The 18,392-nt window shown below is 47.8% G+C and overlaps 7 protein-coding genes across 7 annotated transcripts; all 7 read right to left on the bottom strand.

The window, feature by feature from the left end:
* Nucleotides 1-239: 239 nt before the first annotated feature.
* On the bottom strand, nt 240-572 carry HD556DRAFT_1234671 (uncharacterized protein; the record flags this gene model as incomplete). The annotated part of the gene is made up of 1 exon (XM_041297680.1): nt 240-572. A coding segment is annotated over one exon (333 nt), but the record flags the coding sequence as incomplete, so codon positions are not given.
* A 606-nt stretch (nt 573-1,178) lies between these two features.
* On the bottom strand, nt 1,179-5,239 carry HD556DRAFT_1441630 (uncharacterized protein; the record flags this gene model as incomplete). Its single annotated transcript, XM_041306333.1, has 5 exons — nt 1,179-1,252; nt 1,305-1,514; nt 3,508-3,795; nt 3,847-3,991; nt 4,049-5,239. 5 exons carry the CDS (start codon nt 5,237-5,239, stop codon nt 1,179-1,181), a joined length of 1,908 nt encoding a protein of 635 aa, XP_041161839.1.
* Nucleotides 5,240-6,756: 1,517 nt separating this feature from the next.
* On the bottom strand, nt 6,757-7,339 carry HD556DRAFT_1360558 (uncharacterized protein; the record flags this gene model as incomplete). Its single annotated transcript, XM_041302612.1, has 3 exons — nt 7,222-7,339; nt 7,106-7,163; nt 6,757-7,050 (listed from the first exon to the last, which is right to left on the bottom strand). Coding segments are annotated over exons 1-3 (265 nt in total), but the record flags the coding sequence as incomplete, so codon positions are not given.
* Nucleotides 7,340-7,487: 148 nt separating this feature from the next.
* On the bottom strand, nt 7,488-8,543 carry HD556DRAFT_1535458 (uncharacterized protein; the record flags this gene model as incomplete). Its single annotated transcript, XM_041309600.1, has 8 exons — nt 7,488-7,642; nt 7,701-7,760; nt 7,934-7,965; nt 8,021-8,034; nt 8,268-8,282; nt 8,335-8,354; nt 8,405-8,437; nt 8,504-8,543. The coding sequence occupies 8 exons, from the start codon at nt 8,541-8,543 to the stop codon at nt 7,488-7,490; spliced, it is 369 nt and encodes a 122-aa protein (XP_041161841.1).
* Nucleotides 8,544-11,095: 2,552 nt separating this feature from the next.
* Nucleotides 11,096-13,483, bottom strand: HD556DRAFT_1360590 (uncharacterized protein). Its single transcript, XM_041302613.1, has 4 exons — nt 13,344-13,483; nt 11,975-13,292; nt 11,773-11,917; nt 11,096-11,721 (listed from the first exon to the last, which is right to left on the bottom strand). Exons 1-4 carry the CDS (start codon nt 13,349-13,351, stop codon nt 11,306-11,308), a joined length of 1,887 nt encoding a protein of 628 aa, XP_041161842.1. The 5' UTR covers nt 13,352-13,483; the 3' UTR covers nt 11,096-11,305.
* On the bottom strand, nt 13,484-16,023 carry HD556DRAFT_294078 (uncharacterized protein). The gene is made up of 5 exons (XM_041310166.1): nt 15,857-16,023; nt 14,505-15,797; nt 14,300-14,444; nt 13,847-14,248; nt 13,484-13,789 (listed from the first exon to the last, which is right to left on the bottom strand). Exons 1-4 carry the CDS (start codon nt 15,902-15,904, stop codon nt 13,851-13,853), a joined length of 1,884 nt encoding a protein of 627 aa, XP_041161843.1. The 5' UTR covers nt 15,905-16,023; the 3' UTR covers nt 13,484-13,789; nt 13,847-13,850.
* Nucleotides 16,024-16,609: 586 nt separating this feature from the next.
* Nucleotides 16,610-17,935, bottom strand: HD556DRAFT_1431394 (uncharacterized protein; the record flags this gene model as incomplete). Its single annotated transcript, XM_041305012.1, has 5 exons — nt 16,610-16,669; nt 16,779-17,228; nt 17,294-17,353; nt 17,406-17,761; nt 17,842-17,935. 5 exons carry the CDS (start codon nt 17,933-17,935, stop codon nt 16,610-16,612), a joined length of 1,020 nt encoding a protein of 339 aa, XP_041161844.1.
* Nucleotides 17,936-18,392: the final 457 nt, after the last annotated feature.

Below are 18,392 nucleotides of genomic sequence, written 5' to 3' on the forward strand. Positions count from 1 at the left end.
CTGGGGAGAAATTTGTGGTTTACTGATGTCTGATACTGATTCCTCGGTGTCGGTGAGTTCGTCAACCTCTGTTGGCGAGTCCGATTGTTGTGCACGTCGGTTATAGGCTTCTGCATCAAGCACCTTCAAACAGGCTACAAGGAAACACCACATGAGTGGATTTGTGGGCAAGCACATGGGAAGCTTTCTACGACCCTGAAAAATGTACTTCTTCTCGCCACATGCCACAGTGTCTAAGGTCACCCATTCATCGAAGGGGCGCAATCTCTGTGGTAGAAAGACTCCATTCTCGTAATGCAAGAAAATCCAGGCAAAACATACATAAACGACTCCAGATCATGGCGATGTAGGTGTTTCACTTTGCCATGTTGACCCTCTTCAGTGAGCAGATCGAGCGCTATGAACAGTACCATGCTGGTGCATTCATTGCCCTGAGGTCCTGGGTCATCCACCAATGAGAATAGATCGTAGTCGTTTAAAATGCCAATCTGCTTCCCATCTTTCCAGTACCGCATCAAGTTTCCAGGGCTGACATCTCGATGATGGACCCCTTCCTTCCACAGAGTAAGGTGGCCTGCATGCTATGTCAACAGTGATCCACGTAAATTCAATGAAACACTTACATAAAATACACTGACGCCATATGTTGAAAAGATCCTTGTCCTGAAGCTTCATGATGGGGTAGAGCTCAGAATACAAGAACATAGAGCACATGGCTCATACTGGGTTCCAGAACACTGAGCACTTCTCAGATGGCAGATGTGGGATTCATGAACATGTGGTGCCAAAGGAGCGCAGGAACATGGTCTTGGACAGTTGTGTGCCTCTTAGCGATCTCCTCAACCTTTTTCAAGATCTCCAGCTCGCTAGTGCAACTCGCCTCTCTCCAAAATATCTGGGCCACCATTCCATCCTGGAATTTGCCATATTTCTTAGTGAGCACTTTGCTAGTGACAGGGACCACGTTGGTGTGTGTGTGTGGCCCACCCTTGTAGTCTGTGATGCATCACTCTTTCACTATGGCTGGTGTGAAACAACAGATCTACCATTCCAGGATCTTGATCCTTGATTTTCAATTTGTGGCATTGTTTCCCCTTAACTTGAACTGGGAGGAGGTTATTGTTTCGGCCCCAATCACGAACCTTGAGGTGTTGTAACGCAAGCAACAGCACCATGAATCACAGGAGATCTTGAATGCCCAAGCTTTGAACAGTGCCCTGGCGATCATAATACCAGGTCCAGATCACATTGTCTAAAAAGCAGTGGTAAGAGTACGACCAGTCTCGACAGATGAACGAACCCACCAACAATGATGAAATTGATCAGATATTTGATGGCAAGATTGGCCGCAAACATTTCAACAGTGTACAGACCCGTCTGGACAGTCACATCTGGCTCGTCAGGATTGACCTTAAATTTTCTGGTGGTAGATTCCAAAGTGTCTGCGACCTTGCGCTTGGAGTTGGATCCACCCTTGGCAGGCTGTGCAGCAGTGAGGCCAGAAGATTGAACTGCTGTTTGGTTAATTCAGTTTAATCTTGGATACAAAAATCAAATCAGCGCAGTATTGGACACAGGTTGTGTTGCTGGGGACTGCGAAGGGCCTGGCTAAGGCACTTCAACCTTCAGATGATCCACTGGCAGATATCCTGGTTTAGTAGGGACATAGTCTGTTACTGTATACGAAGAGGGCGGTGGCTTAATCCCTTTTGTCCTCCCTGGTGTCTTTCTCTTGAACTCAATGCAAGCCAGAACATCTTTCCAGAGGAGATTCTTTGGCTTTGGCTTTGCATTCTTGACCATGTGAGCCTTGCACTTCTGACCATCCTTTGTATCATCCTTCTGGTTGTCCTTCCATTTGTCTTTTTGCTGCTGTTATTATCCTGGAAGGATGCATATGTACTGTCCAAAGAAAGGATGTGATGTCAGGCTTCCAATTTGATCTCACCGTTTGGTGGGTTTGATACATGGGCATATCGTTTTGCAGGCAGATCATGTCCACGGTGGAGACAGGAGTGTGCATCCCATCAATCTTGATCTCTTCAAGACAAGCGAGTGCAATGTTTGTAGTGTCAATAAAAGGGCTGTAGAAGTTGTTTTCTATTCCTGAACATGTGTTTGTAATCATTGTAAGCGTGGAAGTGTTTGATCAGTGAAGGAGCACTCACTATTCTTTCAGTGCTGTCTTGATGCCTGAAGAGGATATGCCTTCAGTGGAGACCTGTCCATTGCAAACAGGCAGAGCTCCCTTCAGGCACTTTTGCAGGAGCTCGGGCTGTTTTGTCTCTGGGGCGCAAGACGCGCACTGTATGAGGGCTTACAGCATGGCATCTGCCTTGCACTGCTTGGCCTGCTCTATGTCCCGCTGAATCCATGGCCAGACCTCCTTAACCCTTGATGGGAACGTCAGGTGGTACTCCATAAGAGCAAGAAAGGTACATACTGGACACTGACCATGCTGATGTTCTCACTGACGACGGAAGCCCCATGGCTGTTCTCTATCTTACTACCACCTTGACTTGGTACATTAGCGCGTGGCAGAGTAGACGATGTGCCTGTCTTGCTAGCAGGAGACATGATGCTAGGTGTTCAATGATTGCGCTGACTGAGTTCTGTGAGTAGAGCTAGTGAGGGAGAGAAAACTAAGAGGATAAGGAAGATGTCTGCTTTCTTCTTGCCATATATATGGTCGATGAATGTGGTGCAAATGTATTGATCATTAATGTGATGCTGGATTGATGTGGCGGTTGTGGACCAGGTTAATTCGTGACTCTGACGACGCGTTCTGGGCCATCAACTCACGCACGTGACCTTGACTTATTTTTCGAATCTGAAATCGATTTCAGTCAAGTCGATGTGTCCGGTTGTACCATTAATGTTAGAGATCCATTTAATGCTGGGATACGACCGTGGCCAATCTCGACAGACGAACGAACCCTATTTAGAAAACAATTGACTTCAAGTTTACAAACATTTCGGTAGCGTACAGAGTGACTTTGTCAATTAGGCTATCAGGCTACCACATTTACAGGCTGTCATCTCGTTCTCGGTACGCGATCAATCGTGATGCGGAAAATAAAAGAATCGGATTGACCATGAATGCTTGGCCTCGGCTTCCTCACGACTGAAGCTGGTCATTTGATCATGTCCGACACAGGGTCTACGATCCCAAAAGACTTCACTCTGAGGTAATATCTAAATAGCTCCAATTGAATTGTACTACATATACAGTGCGTGAGGGGTAAACAGGGCGACTGGAGAAAGCAATGATTAATGAACCGTCGTACTACTTACTACTAATCAGAAGTGATATGACTGCGTCATCCCTGTCGGGGCCGGCAGCACGACCCGACACAAAGAACAAACGCAAGCAAGTTCCGCTAAACAATGTACAGGAATTCACACATCCTGAACGTTACGGCTGTATTTTCTCCATATCTAATGCCATACGCGGACTGAATAAAATTTGCCGCGACCAATATCGATCGTGTATCGTGATGACCGAACAAAGGAATAGTCCTTCATGTTGGGCCCTCGGAGCCGATGATATGCGTTCCAAGACCTCGTTTTCAGAGAGCCCATTGAACAGGAAGAGGTAGTCTCGAAGAGGTCGAACCGATTCGTCGTTCTTATCAAGACCGAGCTCGAGCACAAGTCGTTCTCGATCTTTCGGATATTCGCACTGCGCAGCGGTGGCCAATTTCCAAATATTGTCCCACTTGCGTTGCATATGGGCCACTTCTAGAGCGGCTAGCAGACGCAGACTACGTTTCATGCGGTGCGGTGTCGATGACCCTGGGTACATTGTCAGTGGAAACAATGCGCACATCTATCGAGAAGACTTACCGACAGCTGCCTTTAAAATATTACAGCTCAACCTATGATGACTGTGCCAGGAATCACGCTGGCATCGCTTTGAGCAATACTGTACAACCTGACATCCCGCACATTGCCTGAAGCGAATGTCTTCTGCGGGACCACCGCAGTAACACTGGTAGGATTATGTCGACGAATCAGCAAGAATGAAGCAATAAAGTCTGTGACTGACCTGTAGAACCCAGCTCCTTTCACTCGGTGATGGCCACCATATCGTTTCTGCCTTGGACCTAAGTGTCCCATATAATCGAAGGGTCTGCTCTACTTTGGACCACAGATCCAAGAGGCGTTCGTCCTGTCTCACAATTGGTCCGAGATTATTAGACCAGGCGTCCACATGTTTACAGACGTAGGACAAGATTTTGTCGTCAAGACTGTATCTGAATAAGATCCTAAAAAAAGCCTCATTGATCCTACGAGGATCCGTCTCCACTATCTTCACCTCCAGGGGTCCGGAAGGACTTATATGTACTATTGTTTCGAAGGCGTGCGCGCAAAGAGCTTGATGGAGTGCTGATACAGGGTCGTCGCCACGTTTAAGGAGAAAGTCCAGGTACGTAAAACTTGGGGCAAGGGCCTCCGCCATATGCTCTCTATCCAGAGGAAGAGACTGAAGAACACGGAGAGCCCAGAAAATTTCTTTGACGGACTGCCGAAGGACGTATGCTTCCCGTATTGCCGCATCGAGCATGCTCATCGTTGCAATAATTCCAATACAGCACGAAAACACTGGTACAAGCAGCTCGAGCTTGAAAGCATTGGAGACTATGTCAGGGTCCTTAGCCATCGATCGTAAGCTCTTGACATAATTCAGAGCTGCAGAAGTGACGGCGTCAATGCCACCTGACAATTCGAGTAGTATGGTCATAAAGGATTTGTCGTAAACGCATACTGAAACCAAAAAGGAGCCGCAAACTCGAAAAGAAGTGGTGCGAGCGGGGCCGGATGGCGATGACAGGCACACTACATCTTTGTCTTTGGTTTTCAAGGCTAACAACCACAACTCTGCGATCGGGCGATAAAGGGCAGGAGTAGTAAGCAATGTGGTTCCGCCGCGCTTGTCACCAATGGTCGAAACATAAAATAGTAAGGTAGCAACAAGTCTGATGGCAGCCATCTTGTCGACGGGTCGATAGTTGGCTCTGCACATGATGAATTGGTCATGAAAGAAGATAAGCCAGGGAGTGACACGGTTCCAGGCGGAAATAAGATATTGCTGTTTCAAAACTGCTGAGCCAATACCAGAACCATCGATATAATCCAAACTTGCAACAATCGCGAGAAGTGACCTGTAGACGAGCTCTATATCAGTGGCAGCGGCTGGAGTTGACTTCGCAGGAATGCGGTCTGGATCGAGATACATGTAGAGCACTGGCTGCAGTATACATAGTTCGGATGCGGAGCAACGTGGAAGTCGATTGCACAGCTTCTCAAAGTCTGCAACCGAACGATTCGTGTACACTCTCCGAACTAGTTTCTGAGTGACACTCATCAGTTATGGCGACAACAAACAAAGAATTGATCGCAAAACACTCACCCGCACGTCTTGGGGCAGCTGCGACAGTTGCGTCGCTGGTATCATTCTCGGTCACGGTGGTCAACTACTTAGGTTCTACACGCTCCCTTCGGTCTCAAGGTCCTGCTGATAAGAAAGCTGAGGGGACTGGCACATCCCGCAAGGCTGCTGCGATCTGGACAAAGGAGGAGGAAACAGCATTGCTTGAGTCTCTTCTGGGCGCTCTTTCTTCCTCAGGTGATGGTGGCTTCAAGGCACCTGCTTTCAATGCAGCAGCAGAAGATCTGAAGAAGAAATTCCCTGATCAAAGGGGTGCAGTAAAGACTGGGACAGTGTGCAAGAACAAATGGACATCGGTATGTTTACATAAAAGAACTCAAATTTCTTATCGGCGCTGGCACTAACATCAGTGCAATATCTTTCTAGTTGAAAACATTGTATAATGCTGTAGTTGATATCAAGAATACATCGGGATTCACATGGAGTGATGAAAATGGGGCAGGTATTGCATTGAAAGATGATGACGTCTGGGTCAGATACATCAAGGTGAGTATCGTACAAAGGAGCTCTAATACATGTACTCAATGTCATCTCTTTTGGCAGCACCATCCCACCGCAAAGCCCTTCAGGAACAAAGGATTCTCCCACCTCGCCCTTATGGAGCAGCTGGTTTCTAGTCAGGGGAAAGGCAAATACGTCTTCCGACCCCATTCCACCAGTACTAGTGCCGCCCTCAACTTGAATCCCACACCAAGTCCCACCACATCTACTACCACTGGCTTTATCGTCCCCCAGACCCCTAACCGTAATTTCACCACCATGCGCACTCCAGACACAGGCTTACTGGCCAGTGCAAATTCAAGTCAGGGTATGGATCCGGAATCCATCTCACCATCTGTCCCATCCACCTATCTTTCTCACTCTGCTGGCTCCTCAGTGGGAGCATGGACAAGTGTCAGCGATACTAGTGGAGCAAAGCGCAAATATAGCGCACTCTCTCCTGAAAGCGCTGCAGGCTCCAGTCACTCGAAACGGAGTCGTCCTCCATCTGCAACGCTGAAAGTTCAGCAGGAAGGCGCGGAAAGTATGAAGGATCTTGTCACTGTAGTTCGTGAGATGCAGAAGAACATGGGGCTGTCAGCCCCCCAGCAGTTACCATCACCACCCCAGCAAGTTTCAATGGCCGGGCTCGTGCAGGCTATCGCCCTCCTCAACCAATATGCTAACAGCGATCTTTTTGAAAGTGTTGAAGAGCAGCTGGCTATCGCTAACTATTTAGCGGATCATGAGAGCCAGGCGGTCCTTTTCTGCTCATTAAATGAGCAGACAAGACGTGCCTGGTTGGAGCAGAAGCGGCGCCAGCTGTGTGGATATGCATGATACATTCATTGTCGTTTACCAAATTACATGATAGACTGTTGTGTACTACGTACTAGTACTTTGAACTTCGATCCCTATGAAAACTGTATAGCAGGCTATTCTACAGTTACAGCAGCCCCCGACGTGCGCGCTCCGCAAGATAATCGGTCCACATCGCTGCAGCGATTCCATCTCGACGGTTGTCTGCCTCCCTTCTCTCCCCAGCATCTGGCTGTCCTTCTGAAAGTGTGCCCAATACCGCACCATGAGTAAATAATCTGAGGGGTCAGTGAATCGCTCTGTAGAATCGATAAATTGTGGTAGTGTGCATAGGCAAGTGAAAGATTGACATACCGTGAAGAATGTTGGATATAAATCAATAGTGAGATGGAGAGAAGAAACAACAATAAAGCTACCACGTCCGACCCGTCAGTGGAAAAAAAGGAACAATAATCACAATATGGGCTTACCTCGCAAAGTAAACCACGTGAGTTTTCATCAACACCGTGAAACAGTCCTCGATAATCCCTCCTGCCGAATGTTGTCGTAGTTCACGGAAGTGTTTTACCACAATCCAGACTGCGAGACAGAGCACGAAGACCTCCCATACAGTGCTGAGCATCCAAGCCATAGACGTAAGAAGTGGGATATATTCCGAATAGTTAAACTGGCACAGATAAGTGCCAGAGAGAATGAGTTCTTCTGGTAACCATCAATGAGCCAAATGCACGTTTGTTCATTCACAATTGAACCCACCCCCTGAATTATGCATCGTTGTCATTATGGGAGACACTGCATCGAAAGCGTTGATAGCCAGGAAGGTAACAATGAGAAATATCAGGATCTTTCTGGATCCTTGGTACATCGCATGCAACCGAGCGATGATGATGACTTGCAGCATGTTTCAGTCAAGTCAATATCACTGAGGTTTCGCAAGTGCAAAGCTCACCCCACAACATCGCAAATACCACAACACCAATCCAATTCCATACGGTGGACATACTCCAGCCTGACAAATCCGGTCAGTGATCGGTCTCGGGTAGCACACTCCAAACAGACTCACATCTGTGGCAGTATAGCAGTCATTAGTAAACCAAGAATTTAGCAAAGAACCACACCCACTGCTACAGAGCACCACGGTTAATTGGACGGGAATAGCAAGCATCTGTGCAGAAGACTCACCGTATCTGTCAATGAGATAGTCGGGACATTCACTATATGTCGTTGGTCAGAATAAGCACAGACAGCGAATGTACTAAAGAGACATACCCAGCATGTACAGGCTGGTTATGAGAGATGGACAATTAGCACAACATCGAGTGTGTAGCGTTCTGGACATACGCAACGTGTAAGATTCCAAGGTAACGCACCTAGGATACTTTCCAGTCAGCAAACATGGCGACTGCGACCAACAAGCTACATACGCCGAGATACATGGCTGTCATTACGGACCATCGTTGTCTCTGGAATCAAGCGTATTTTCATGCGTGTTCCTCTGACACCAGACTCTACTCACCCAGATCAATTCCACCTATAAAACCATTCTCAGCGAGATGGCTGCTCCGGTTATAGCATCAACATACCTCTTGTCCGAATGTAAGTGCTGAAAATAATCGTAAGACGTCAGCTGTCTTTTAATGTCATCATGCTCACCCCAATCATACATCACTGCAACAAAGGTGGCGACTGCGAAACCACAGCCAATGTTAGATTGTGTCAGCTTCAACATCCGACTGCTCTCCACGAACCTACAAAATAGCTGTCCAAACGATATGCATTGATGCCCGACCATCAAGTGGGATCATTTGAGACGTAGGTCATATTGGTAGAGAATAGGCGTGGGTGAGAGGCGAACTTGGTGGACGTATGACGATGGCATTCATGCTAGTTATACTACCATCCGGTAAGTAGATCAGCGAAACGAGATCGGGAGATGATGACTGTTCCTGCTTTGATTGGTCGAAGTGGATATTTTTTTGCATGAGGAAAGATAAATTAATCCAGGGGATCATCGTAGATGTTGGTCGTAAAACATCTGAACGAGCAAAACATTTGAACTCCACAAAAGGTCGAACAACATCAAGAACTGTTCGTGATCTTGTCGCCTTGTTTCCGATGCTATTCTCGAGATGTTTTTGCTACACGTGCATCAGCAACCAAGTATTACTTCATCTGTTTGATACATACTGATCACGGTACGACCATCGGAAAGCCCGTCATCTCATCTCTCTTCGCCTCTCTAGCACAGGCCCGGAGAGCATAACAGCTCATCCAAGGTCACTCAGCAAATGCACATTGCGTCGGCATGACACCGGACCAGAAAAGTCAGCCGTCAAAAATAGGGAGATTCGCATGACGAAATAAATTCTCGTCCTACTCTGACTACCAATACCTCTCAGCGAGCATACGTCTCAATATCTCATCCCACCCTTAGGTCATCTGTCGCTTCATGCGCACCCTCTCGCTCTCTGCCTCGAAAATTGGGTTATCGTATCATCTGGATGCCAGAAATGGTAAGCCCAGAATGTTTGATTTGTATCCTGGAGTTGGTGCGGTGATGAGAGGTTCACCAGAGACGTGAGGTTCCGTGATTGATGTATGATGAAGATGCAACATTCAAGAGAGCGTTGAGAGGAGATAAGAGAAAATAATGCTCAGATGTACAGTGGCTGAAGGCGATAACATTCCATTGGCACACCGTCAGAAAGTTGGCGATTTGAAGAAGTTGAGGGAATAACTCACCGGGTCATACAGCTACCAAAGCACACCATCAACGCTCATCCAAATGAAAACCGATTCAAACCGTGCCACACTGAATCCATCATGCAGTTGATGCCCTCCTGTTGACTCACATTCGTAGGGTAGCCTGAGTGGGAACGTGGATTGGAAACGCCGTCTATATTTCGCATGAACCGGCTACCATAACGACGCCCGAGACTACACCGACACCTCAGGACTCCGACTGTTGAACGATCAAAATCCGAGAACGCCGAGAATGCGCGGTGAGCGGATCTCAGAATGCACAGGTTGTGCAGAGGGGTGATGCAGTTCGATGGGAAGATAGATAGTGGACATCTCGTTTCGGGGGGCGTGCAGGATGATAAATTAATGCAAATACAGTAGAGCACTGGGAGAAAACAAAGTCTGACGCACCGCAGGAAGCCCAACTTTTGTTCTGACGCTCATTGTGTAGTCGATGGCAAACTGATGCCCATATAATTCAGAAATGAATATCAGCAGCGTCTCTGCCTCGCTTCCATCCTCTGAGGGCTTGAGTCTGGGAGCATAGCAAATGCGAGAATATGGTAAGGGCCTAGGGCGACTGATGAGAACTGATGCAAACTTAACATACCAGTGAACGTTTTCAATGGGTGGGAGGAGCGGTATAGCCTAGGAAAGTGCTTGCCTATAATATAATCCCATGAACGAGTATGATTCGGAGTCGATGTCCTCATTTATATCACTGTTAAAGTTTTGTACTTGAGAAATGAAACAAGTGAAATGGCACAACTTACTTCCCTGGACTCCGGACGGTCAACGTACCATACACCTCAACGCTTCGCCTTCCTCCCATGTCGCAAGTCCTCTGCCCAGGACTCCAGGGATCAGTCGCCGAGTGATCACCGATGTGCACTTGCTTGCTCTCCTTTGTCGGTGAAACCCCGATAGAAATGAATGCAAAATGTACCACACTAAATCCTTCACAGTTGGTGCCATATCCAAACCAACCCGAGACAATCTAACGGTAGCATTCGACTGTGGCTGCGTGCAGCCTGTTGTATTTTCCAGTCTGTTCAACTTGCCCTGAAGTCAAAAATAGGCGCTCCTGACAAGCACTGAGACTTTCAATTGTGTATCAGAGACTCAGAATGATCAAAGTCGTGAAAATAAGTTCGAGGAACAAGGCAAGAACGTGTGAACACATTTTGTGATAGTCAGGGCAGACACTCCTGGTCGGATGTAGGCTACGGTCTAGATCTATGATACCAGGACAACAAAGTTTCCTAATTGCAACATCGCAGCCTCAGGTAAGTAGCTCCAATTACAAATGTTGTGCGGTCAGTGTTGAAATATTCAGCAAACAATTGACTTCAAGATTGGCCACAAACATTTCAGCAGCGTACAGACTCGTACTTTGTCAATTCGGCTATCAGGCTACCACATTTACAGGCTGCCATCTCGTTCTCGGTACGCGATCAATCGTGATGCAGAAAAGAAAATACTGACAATGAATATTTGAATGCTTGGCTGCAGCTTCCTCACGACTGAAGCTGGTCATTAATCATGTCTGACACAGGGTCTACGATCCAAAAGACTTCACTCTGAAGTAATATATATCTAAATAGCTCCAATTTAATTGTACTACATATACAGTGCGTGAGGGGTAAACAGGGCGACTGGAGAAAGCAATGATTAATGAACTGTCGTACTACTACTAATCAGAAGTGATATGACTGCGTCATCCCTGTCGGGGCCGGCAGCACGACCCGACACAAAGAACAAACGCAAGCAAGTTCCGCTAAACAATGTACAGGAATTCACACATCCTGAAGGTTACGGTTGAGTGTTTGCGGCACTATCTCCATATATCTCCATATCTAATGCCATACACGGACTGAATAAAATTTGCCGCGACCAATATCGATCGTGTATCGTGATGACCGAACAAAGGAATGGTCCTTGAAGTCCTTGAAGTTGGCCCCTATGATCTGGCCAAGATGATAAGCGGTCCACGACCTCATTTTCAGAGAGGCCATTGAACAGGAAGAGGTAGTCTCGAAGAGGTCGAACCGATTCTTCGTGCTTATCAAGAGCTAGCTCGACCACGAGCCGTTTCTGATCTTCCGGATATTCACACTGTGCAGCGGCGACCAATCTCAGAATATTGTCCCACTTGCGCTTCTTATGGGTCACTTCTAGAGCGGCTAGCAGACGCAGACTACGTTTCATGCGGTGCGGTGTCGATGACCCTGGGTACATTGTCAGTGGAAACAATGCGTATATCTATCGAGAAGACTTACCGACAGCTGCCTTTAAAAAATTACAGCTCAGCCTATGGTGACTGTGCCAGGAATCACGCTGGCATCGCTTTGAGCAATACCGCACAACTTGACATCCCGCACATTGCCTGAAGCGAATGTCTTCTGCAGTACCACCGCAGTGACACTGGTAGTGTTAAGTCGACGAATCAGCAGGGATGAAGCAATGAAGTCTGTGACTGACTTGTAGAACCCAGCCCTTTTCACTCGGTGATGGCCACCATATCGTTTCTGCCTTGAACCTAAGTGTCCCATATACTCGAAGGGTCTGCTCTACACTGGACCAGATATCCAAGAGGTATTTCTCTTGTCTCACGGTTGGTCCGAGATTATTAGACCAAGCGTCCACATGTTTACAGACGTAGGATAAGATTTTGTCGTCAAGACTGTATTTGAATAAGATCCTAAAAAACGCCTCGTTGATCCTACGAGGATCCGTCTCCACTAGCTTTGGCACCTCCAGGGGTCCGGAAGGACTTATATGTACCATTGTTTCGAAGGCACGTGCGCAAAGGGCTTGATGGAGTGCTGAGGCAGGGTCGTCGGCATGTTTAAGGAGAAAGTCGAGGTACGTAAAACTTGGAGCAAGGGCTTGCGCCATGCTCTCTTTGCCCAGAGAAAGAGACTGAAGAACACGGAGAGCCCCAAAAATTTCTTTGACGGACTGCCGGAGGACGTATGCTTCCCGTATCGCCGCATCGAGCGTGCTCGTCGTTGCGATAATTCTAACACAGTGCGAAAACACTAGTACAAGCAGCTCGAGCTTGAAATTATCGGAAGCTATACGGGCCTTAGCCATCGATCGTAAGCTCTTGACATATTTCAGAGCTGCAGAAGTGACTGCGTCAATACCACCTGACACTTCGAGTAGTATGGTGACAAAGGATTCGTCCTGAATGCATGATGAAACCAACAATGAGCCGAAAACTCGAAAAGAAGTGATTTGAGCGGGGCCGGGCGACGACGACAAGCACACTACATATTTGTCTTTGGTTTTCAGGGCTAACAGCCACAACTCTGCGATCGGGCGATAAAGAGCAGGAGTGGTAAGCAATGTGGTTCCGCCGCGCTTGCCACTAACGATTACAACGTGCAGTAGTAAGCTAGCAACAACCCTGATGGCAGCCATCTTGTCGACGGGTCGATAGTTGGCTCTGCACATGATGAATTGGTCATGAAAGAAGATAAGCCAGGGAGCGACACGGTTCCAGGCGGAAATAAGATATTGCTTTTCCGAACCCGCCGAGCCAATACCAGAACCATCGATATAACCCAAAGTTGCAACAATCACGAGAAGTGATCTGTAGACGAGCTCTATATCAGTGGCAGCGGCTGGAGTTGACTTTGCAGGAATGCGGTCTGGATCGAGATGCATGTAGAGCACTGGCTGCAGTATACATAGTTCGGATGCGGAGCAATCTGGAAGTCGATTGCACAACTTCTCAAAGTCTGCAACCGAACGATTCATGTACACTCTCCGAACCAGTTTCTGAGTGACACATCTGCATCAGTTATGGCGACAACAAATTAAGGATCGATCGCAAAACACTCACCCGCACATCCTGGGGCAGCTGCGACAGTTGCGTCGCTGGGATCATTCTCAGTCACGGTGGTTTATGATCGATCTGATCACTAGTACCCGGCGCTGACTCAGACCGTTGGAACTTGAAGCTTGAAAGACCATATATAGAAAGTTCGATCGTTCTCTGACATTCAGAAAAAATACGGACGCCCTACTCGAGGTTAACGCGAAGTCAAGTTAATACATTTTTACATCCTATGATACCAATTGACAACAAAGCTTCCCAATTGCAACCATGCAGGTAAGTAGCTCCAATTGCAAATGTTGTGTGGTCAGTTTTCAAATAAGTATGTGCACTATGAGAGAACAATGGATGTACCACTAACAATTATTTTGGATGATCAGTATGTGCTACGACTGCATCGTCCCTATCGGGGATCGACCGGTCCCTTCAGCCCAGATCCACCTGACGCAATACTAGGGAAGATCAATGAACAAGCACAAGCAACACCGGAGCAGCAGAAATTCACGCACATTACTAACGCTTACGGCCCAACTTCATCTCCATGTTTAATGCAGTACGCGGGCTGAACAAAATCTGTCGTGAATAATATTGATCGTTTATTGCGATTACCGAACACAAGAATGATCGATGGCCCCTTGGTTCTTTCAAGTTCCAGGACGATAAGCTTTCCACGATGTCGTTTTCAGAGAGCCCATTGAACAGGAAGAGGTAGTGTCGAAGAGGCCGAACTGATACATCAAGCTTATCTACACCGAGCTCGACCACCAGCCGTTCCTGGTCTGTCGGATATTGTTGTTGCGCAGCGGCGACTAACTTCGGAATGTCGTCGTCCCCTTGGCATGACATCTGTCTGTCTTCTAGGGCAGCTAGAAGACGGAGACTACGCTTAACGTAGTGCGGTGTCGACGAGCCTGGATAGATTGTGAGTGGAATGATGTCTCTGAAACATCGGAAAGACTCACCGACAGCTGCCTTGAGAAATTTGCAGCTCAACCTATGGTGACTATACCAGGAATCACGCTGGCATTGCTTTGAGCAGTACCGCACAACTTGACATCCCGCGCATTGCCTCAGCTGAATGTCTTTTGTAATGCCACTACAATAACACTATTTTGAGAGGCGAGTTGAATGGTCAGCAGGAACGAAACAACGAAGTTTGCGACCTACTTTTAGAAACCAGCCCTTTTCATTGGACAATGGCCGCCTTATCATTTCCTCCTTGGACCTGAGACTGACATATGATCGTATCGTCCGCTCCATTGCGGACCAATCCTTCCAGAGGTTTTCGTCTTGTCTCGCGATCGGTCCGAGAGTATTAGACCAGGTGTTCACATGTTTGCAGGTGTAGGTCAAGATTTTGTCGTGAACAAGATAATGGTATAATATCTCGAAAAAATCTGCGCTGATATTATGAAGATTCGCTTCCATCTTCGCGGGTTCGAAGGGAGCCATACGAACCGCTATTTCAAGGGCATGTGCGCGGAGAGCTTCGTGGAACACTGAGACAGGGACGTCGGCACGTTCAAGGAGAAAGAAGAGGTACTGGAAACTCGAGGCGAGGGCTTTCTCGGTGCTCCCTCTGCCAGGGATAAGAGGCTGGAGAATACGGAGAGTTGAGAAAATATGTCTGATGGAGTGTCGGACGATGAATCCTTCCCGTATCGCAGCACTTTGCATGCTTGTACCTGTGATAAATCCAACACAGGTCGAAAACATTGTTACGACTTGAATCAACTCGATCCGGACGGCCTCGGAGGTTACATCAGGGTCCTTCAAGTTGGTCACTGATGCTATGGCCTTGACATACTTCAGAGCTGCAGAAGTGAAGGGGCCAATGCCACCTGCCACTTCCACTAGTGTGTTCACAAAGGATTCGCTGCGCATGCATTCGCCAACCAAGAAGATGGTGACAAGTCGAAGAGAAGTGATGCGACCGAGGTCATGCAATGGCATTTGAATGTTCAACACATCTTCATCTTTTGTTTCAATCGCTAACATCCACAACTCTGCGATCGGGCGGAAAAGGATGGGTGTAGTAGCGAGTTTTGAGTTCCCGTCAGAGTCGCGGCCAGCAATCAAGCCGTGAAAGAGCATGCTGGCAACAAGCTTGATGGCAGGCGTCCTGTCAACAGGTCTATAGTTGGCCCCGCACATAATGAACTGGTTATGAAAGAAGAGGAGCCAGGGAGCAATACAGTTCCAGGCGGAAAGGAGACATCGTTTCTCCGCATGAACATCGATGTTGCTCAAAGTTGTGACGATCCCGACAAGGGACCACCGGGCGAGCTCAATATCGGTGGTAACGGCTGGAGTTGACTGTGAAGGAACGTGATCTGTGTCGAGGTGCATGTAAAATACTGGCTGCAGTACCCATAAATCAGTTACAGAGCAATCTGCAATTCGATCGCAGAGCTGCTGAAAGTCTGTAACTGAACGGTCCAACACACCCCGGGCCAATGTCTGAGCAACATACCAGTAAGCGGCGATAACAAATCAAAAGTCGATCTCAAAACACTCACAAGTACATCCTGGGGCAGCTGTAATAAAAGTGACTCTGCTGAGATCATCGTCACTTAAAACGGGTGATCACTGCGCACTGTAAGAGTTGTGGTCTAGTCTCATGTAGGAAATAGAAGAAAGATGGTCGTTTCTTCTTATTCAGACCATAACGCGCTTATCATGATATCGATAGGGCCTAGATCTTATCAAGCTTCATCCTGAGAAACATTTGAAGCCGAGTCGTAAGCCAAATGAAGTTCAATTACTTTATAAGATGAATGTTTATGACTCAATATCTTTCAAGCTTGGAGGTGACCATCGACGACACCATGAACTTCTCGCACCTGCAACGTCGAGAGCAAACTGCAACATTAGACAAGTAAGTAAGTATAAGTGTATTGTGCGTGCAGTGCAGAGGTGTGCGTGGGGGTAAACGGAACGAAGGCATGGTCAATGAACATAGCAACGATAGATAATCACTACGTGCTATTACTGCACCGTCCCCGTCTGGGGATGAACAGTCTGAAGGGCCCCGCCATGCGGGTAATGATGCGATTCTGGACTATGCAAATGGTATGATGATGTTCCAATCATGATACCCAGGATGATGCCATTAGCAGTCCCGTTGAGCGCGGGAAAGTTGGTAACCCATTGCCAGCGAATGTGGGTAGGAGATAGTGGGATGAAGCCGCTTGACGTGGATGACAGCTGCGTCCGTCAAGATAGGAGAGTAGCATGGAATACTGATTAGGCATTTGCAAGAGTCGAAAGCCTCATGCACCCTGTGGCGTGGGCTGCTGCATCGGCATTTCTCTTGCCTGACCTTGAATGTCCTGCAAGAAGCGCATGAGATCATAATTCTCTTCTATATGAAAACCACGATCATGGCAGCCTCATGGGCGCACAATCAAGAAATCGAGATCAGCCAAATTAGAGACTCACCATCCTTGGCCTTTTAACGGGTCTTGGACGGACACCATTCGACCCCGCACGGACACCAGCCACGCCTATCGACATGCTCGCACCATTTACGCTCGGGTTGGGTGATAACGCAGGGCTATCATCGAGTTCACGCTTCTTGCCTCGCATGCCGCCGAGGGCGGACGTATCTATCCGTTGCGACGCGGCACTGCTCTGCACAGCTGATCGCGGTGCAGCGCTTGTCGGTGTAGTTATCCGAGTTGATGCTGTAGGAGGCGGTATGGTTACAGCAGGAGCATGAGGCTTTGAATGAATGGGTTGCACTTGTGATGCTGCAGGCGGTTGTTGTGCGGATGGTTGATTTGGATTTGATGGCGCTACTTGTGGCGGGGGGAGTGTACCGGGTGCGCCGGGTATGCCTCCCGGTACAAGACCTTGGGCTTGAGCACGCGCGAGTTTTTTGAGCTCTTTCTGGGAGCAGCAAAAACATGATATCTGAATATCAAAGCCCGTAGAGATGAGAAAGCCGCACGCACACGTTTTCTCCTGTCTTCCTTTGCCTGTGCAGACTCCACGACCAATGTGCCCGCATTCCACTAGTGCAATATCATCAAAATACGAGTATGGTGTAGAAAAAGAAGAGCGTACCCCTTTCAGACCTTCTGCACTGACAGTGAACGCTTCCCTTTGTGTCCGTTCATCGAACTCTGTGATTGGTATGCGTTGCTTCGGTGGAACCTGCATCATCGTAGTAAGGTAGTCGTCTTTCTTCATCGAGTGCTTCCCCGGGACGCTCTTTATGAGGAATCGGTAAGAATTCTTTTTCATTTTGTCATCACTGTCTGGAAGCAGGGCGGCCGGTGTAAGTGGTGGTACAGAAGCGTGTGACAATGGCATCTGGGAGGGAATGGATGGGCGGACGTGCTTGTCATAAGCGGGATAAAGATTAAAGCGACCAAGAATGTCCTGTGTGCTTGCGAGGAATGTTCGTGGAGGGGGATGTGCTGTAATTTGTGAGATTAGTCGGGTGTGAAAAGTAGTAATCAAACGCTATAAGAATGAAAACAACTAGTGATGCCCGTACCAGCTGGTGGTGGTAGAAATACGAAGTTATAGTCTTGAGTTATCGTAGACGGGCCTGCCACGGCGTTCTGATTTACGTCGTCCTCGACGTCCATGTCGAATAGCGAGGTGAACGAGCGGAGATCAGAATCACACTCTGAAAGCGCGTAAGTCGTAGGCTGCCTAAGTTATCCGAGGCAGCGCCACAGATCAGAAAAGCAGCTTGCTCGCGGATGTCGCCGTAATTACCGACGATGAGCAAAGACTGTTGGTCGCCGTCGTCGTCGATGGCAGGGACAAGGGGATCCGACAAGTTTAAGAGAATATGAATCGGCAAAGATTAGTCAGCAACACGTGGTCACGGTGTTGGCGGGAACGAAGTTTTGAATCGATATTATCACCTTGGGGGCAGCAACGTCTATATCTAAGACTAAGTAGAATTCTCGTGGGCCTTGTGGACTGCGACCTTTGTGGACTAAGGTAAGCCTTATTGTTGTCATGGATACTAACTTTCGCAGTAGATTATTAATGATGACCGAGCTAAACGATACACAGAAATCGGGAGGGCTAAAG

Source organism: Suillus plorans (genome assembly GCF_016647745.1).
Source record: "Suillus plorans strain S12 chromosome Unknown HD556scaffold_19, whole genome shotgun sequence".
NCBI classification, from domain to species: Eukaryota; Fungi; Basidiomycota; class Agaricomycetes; order Boletales; family Suillaceae; genus Suillus; species Suillus plorans.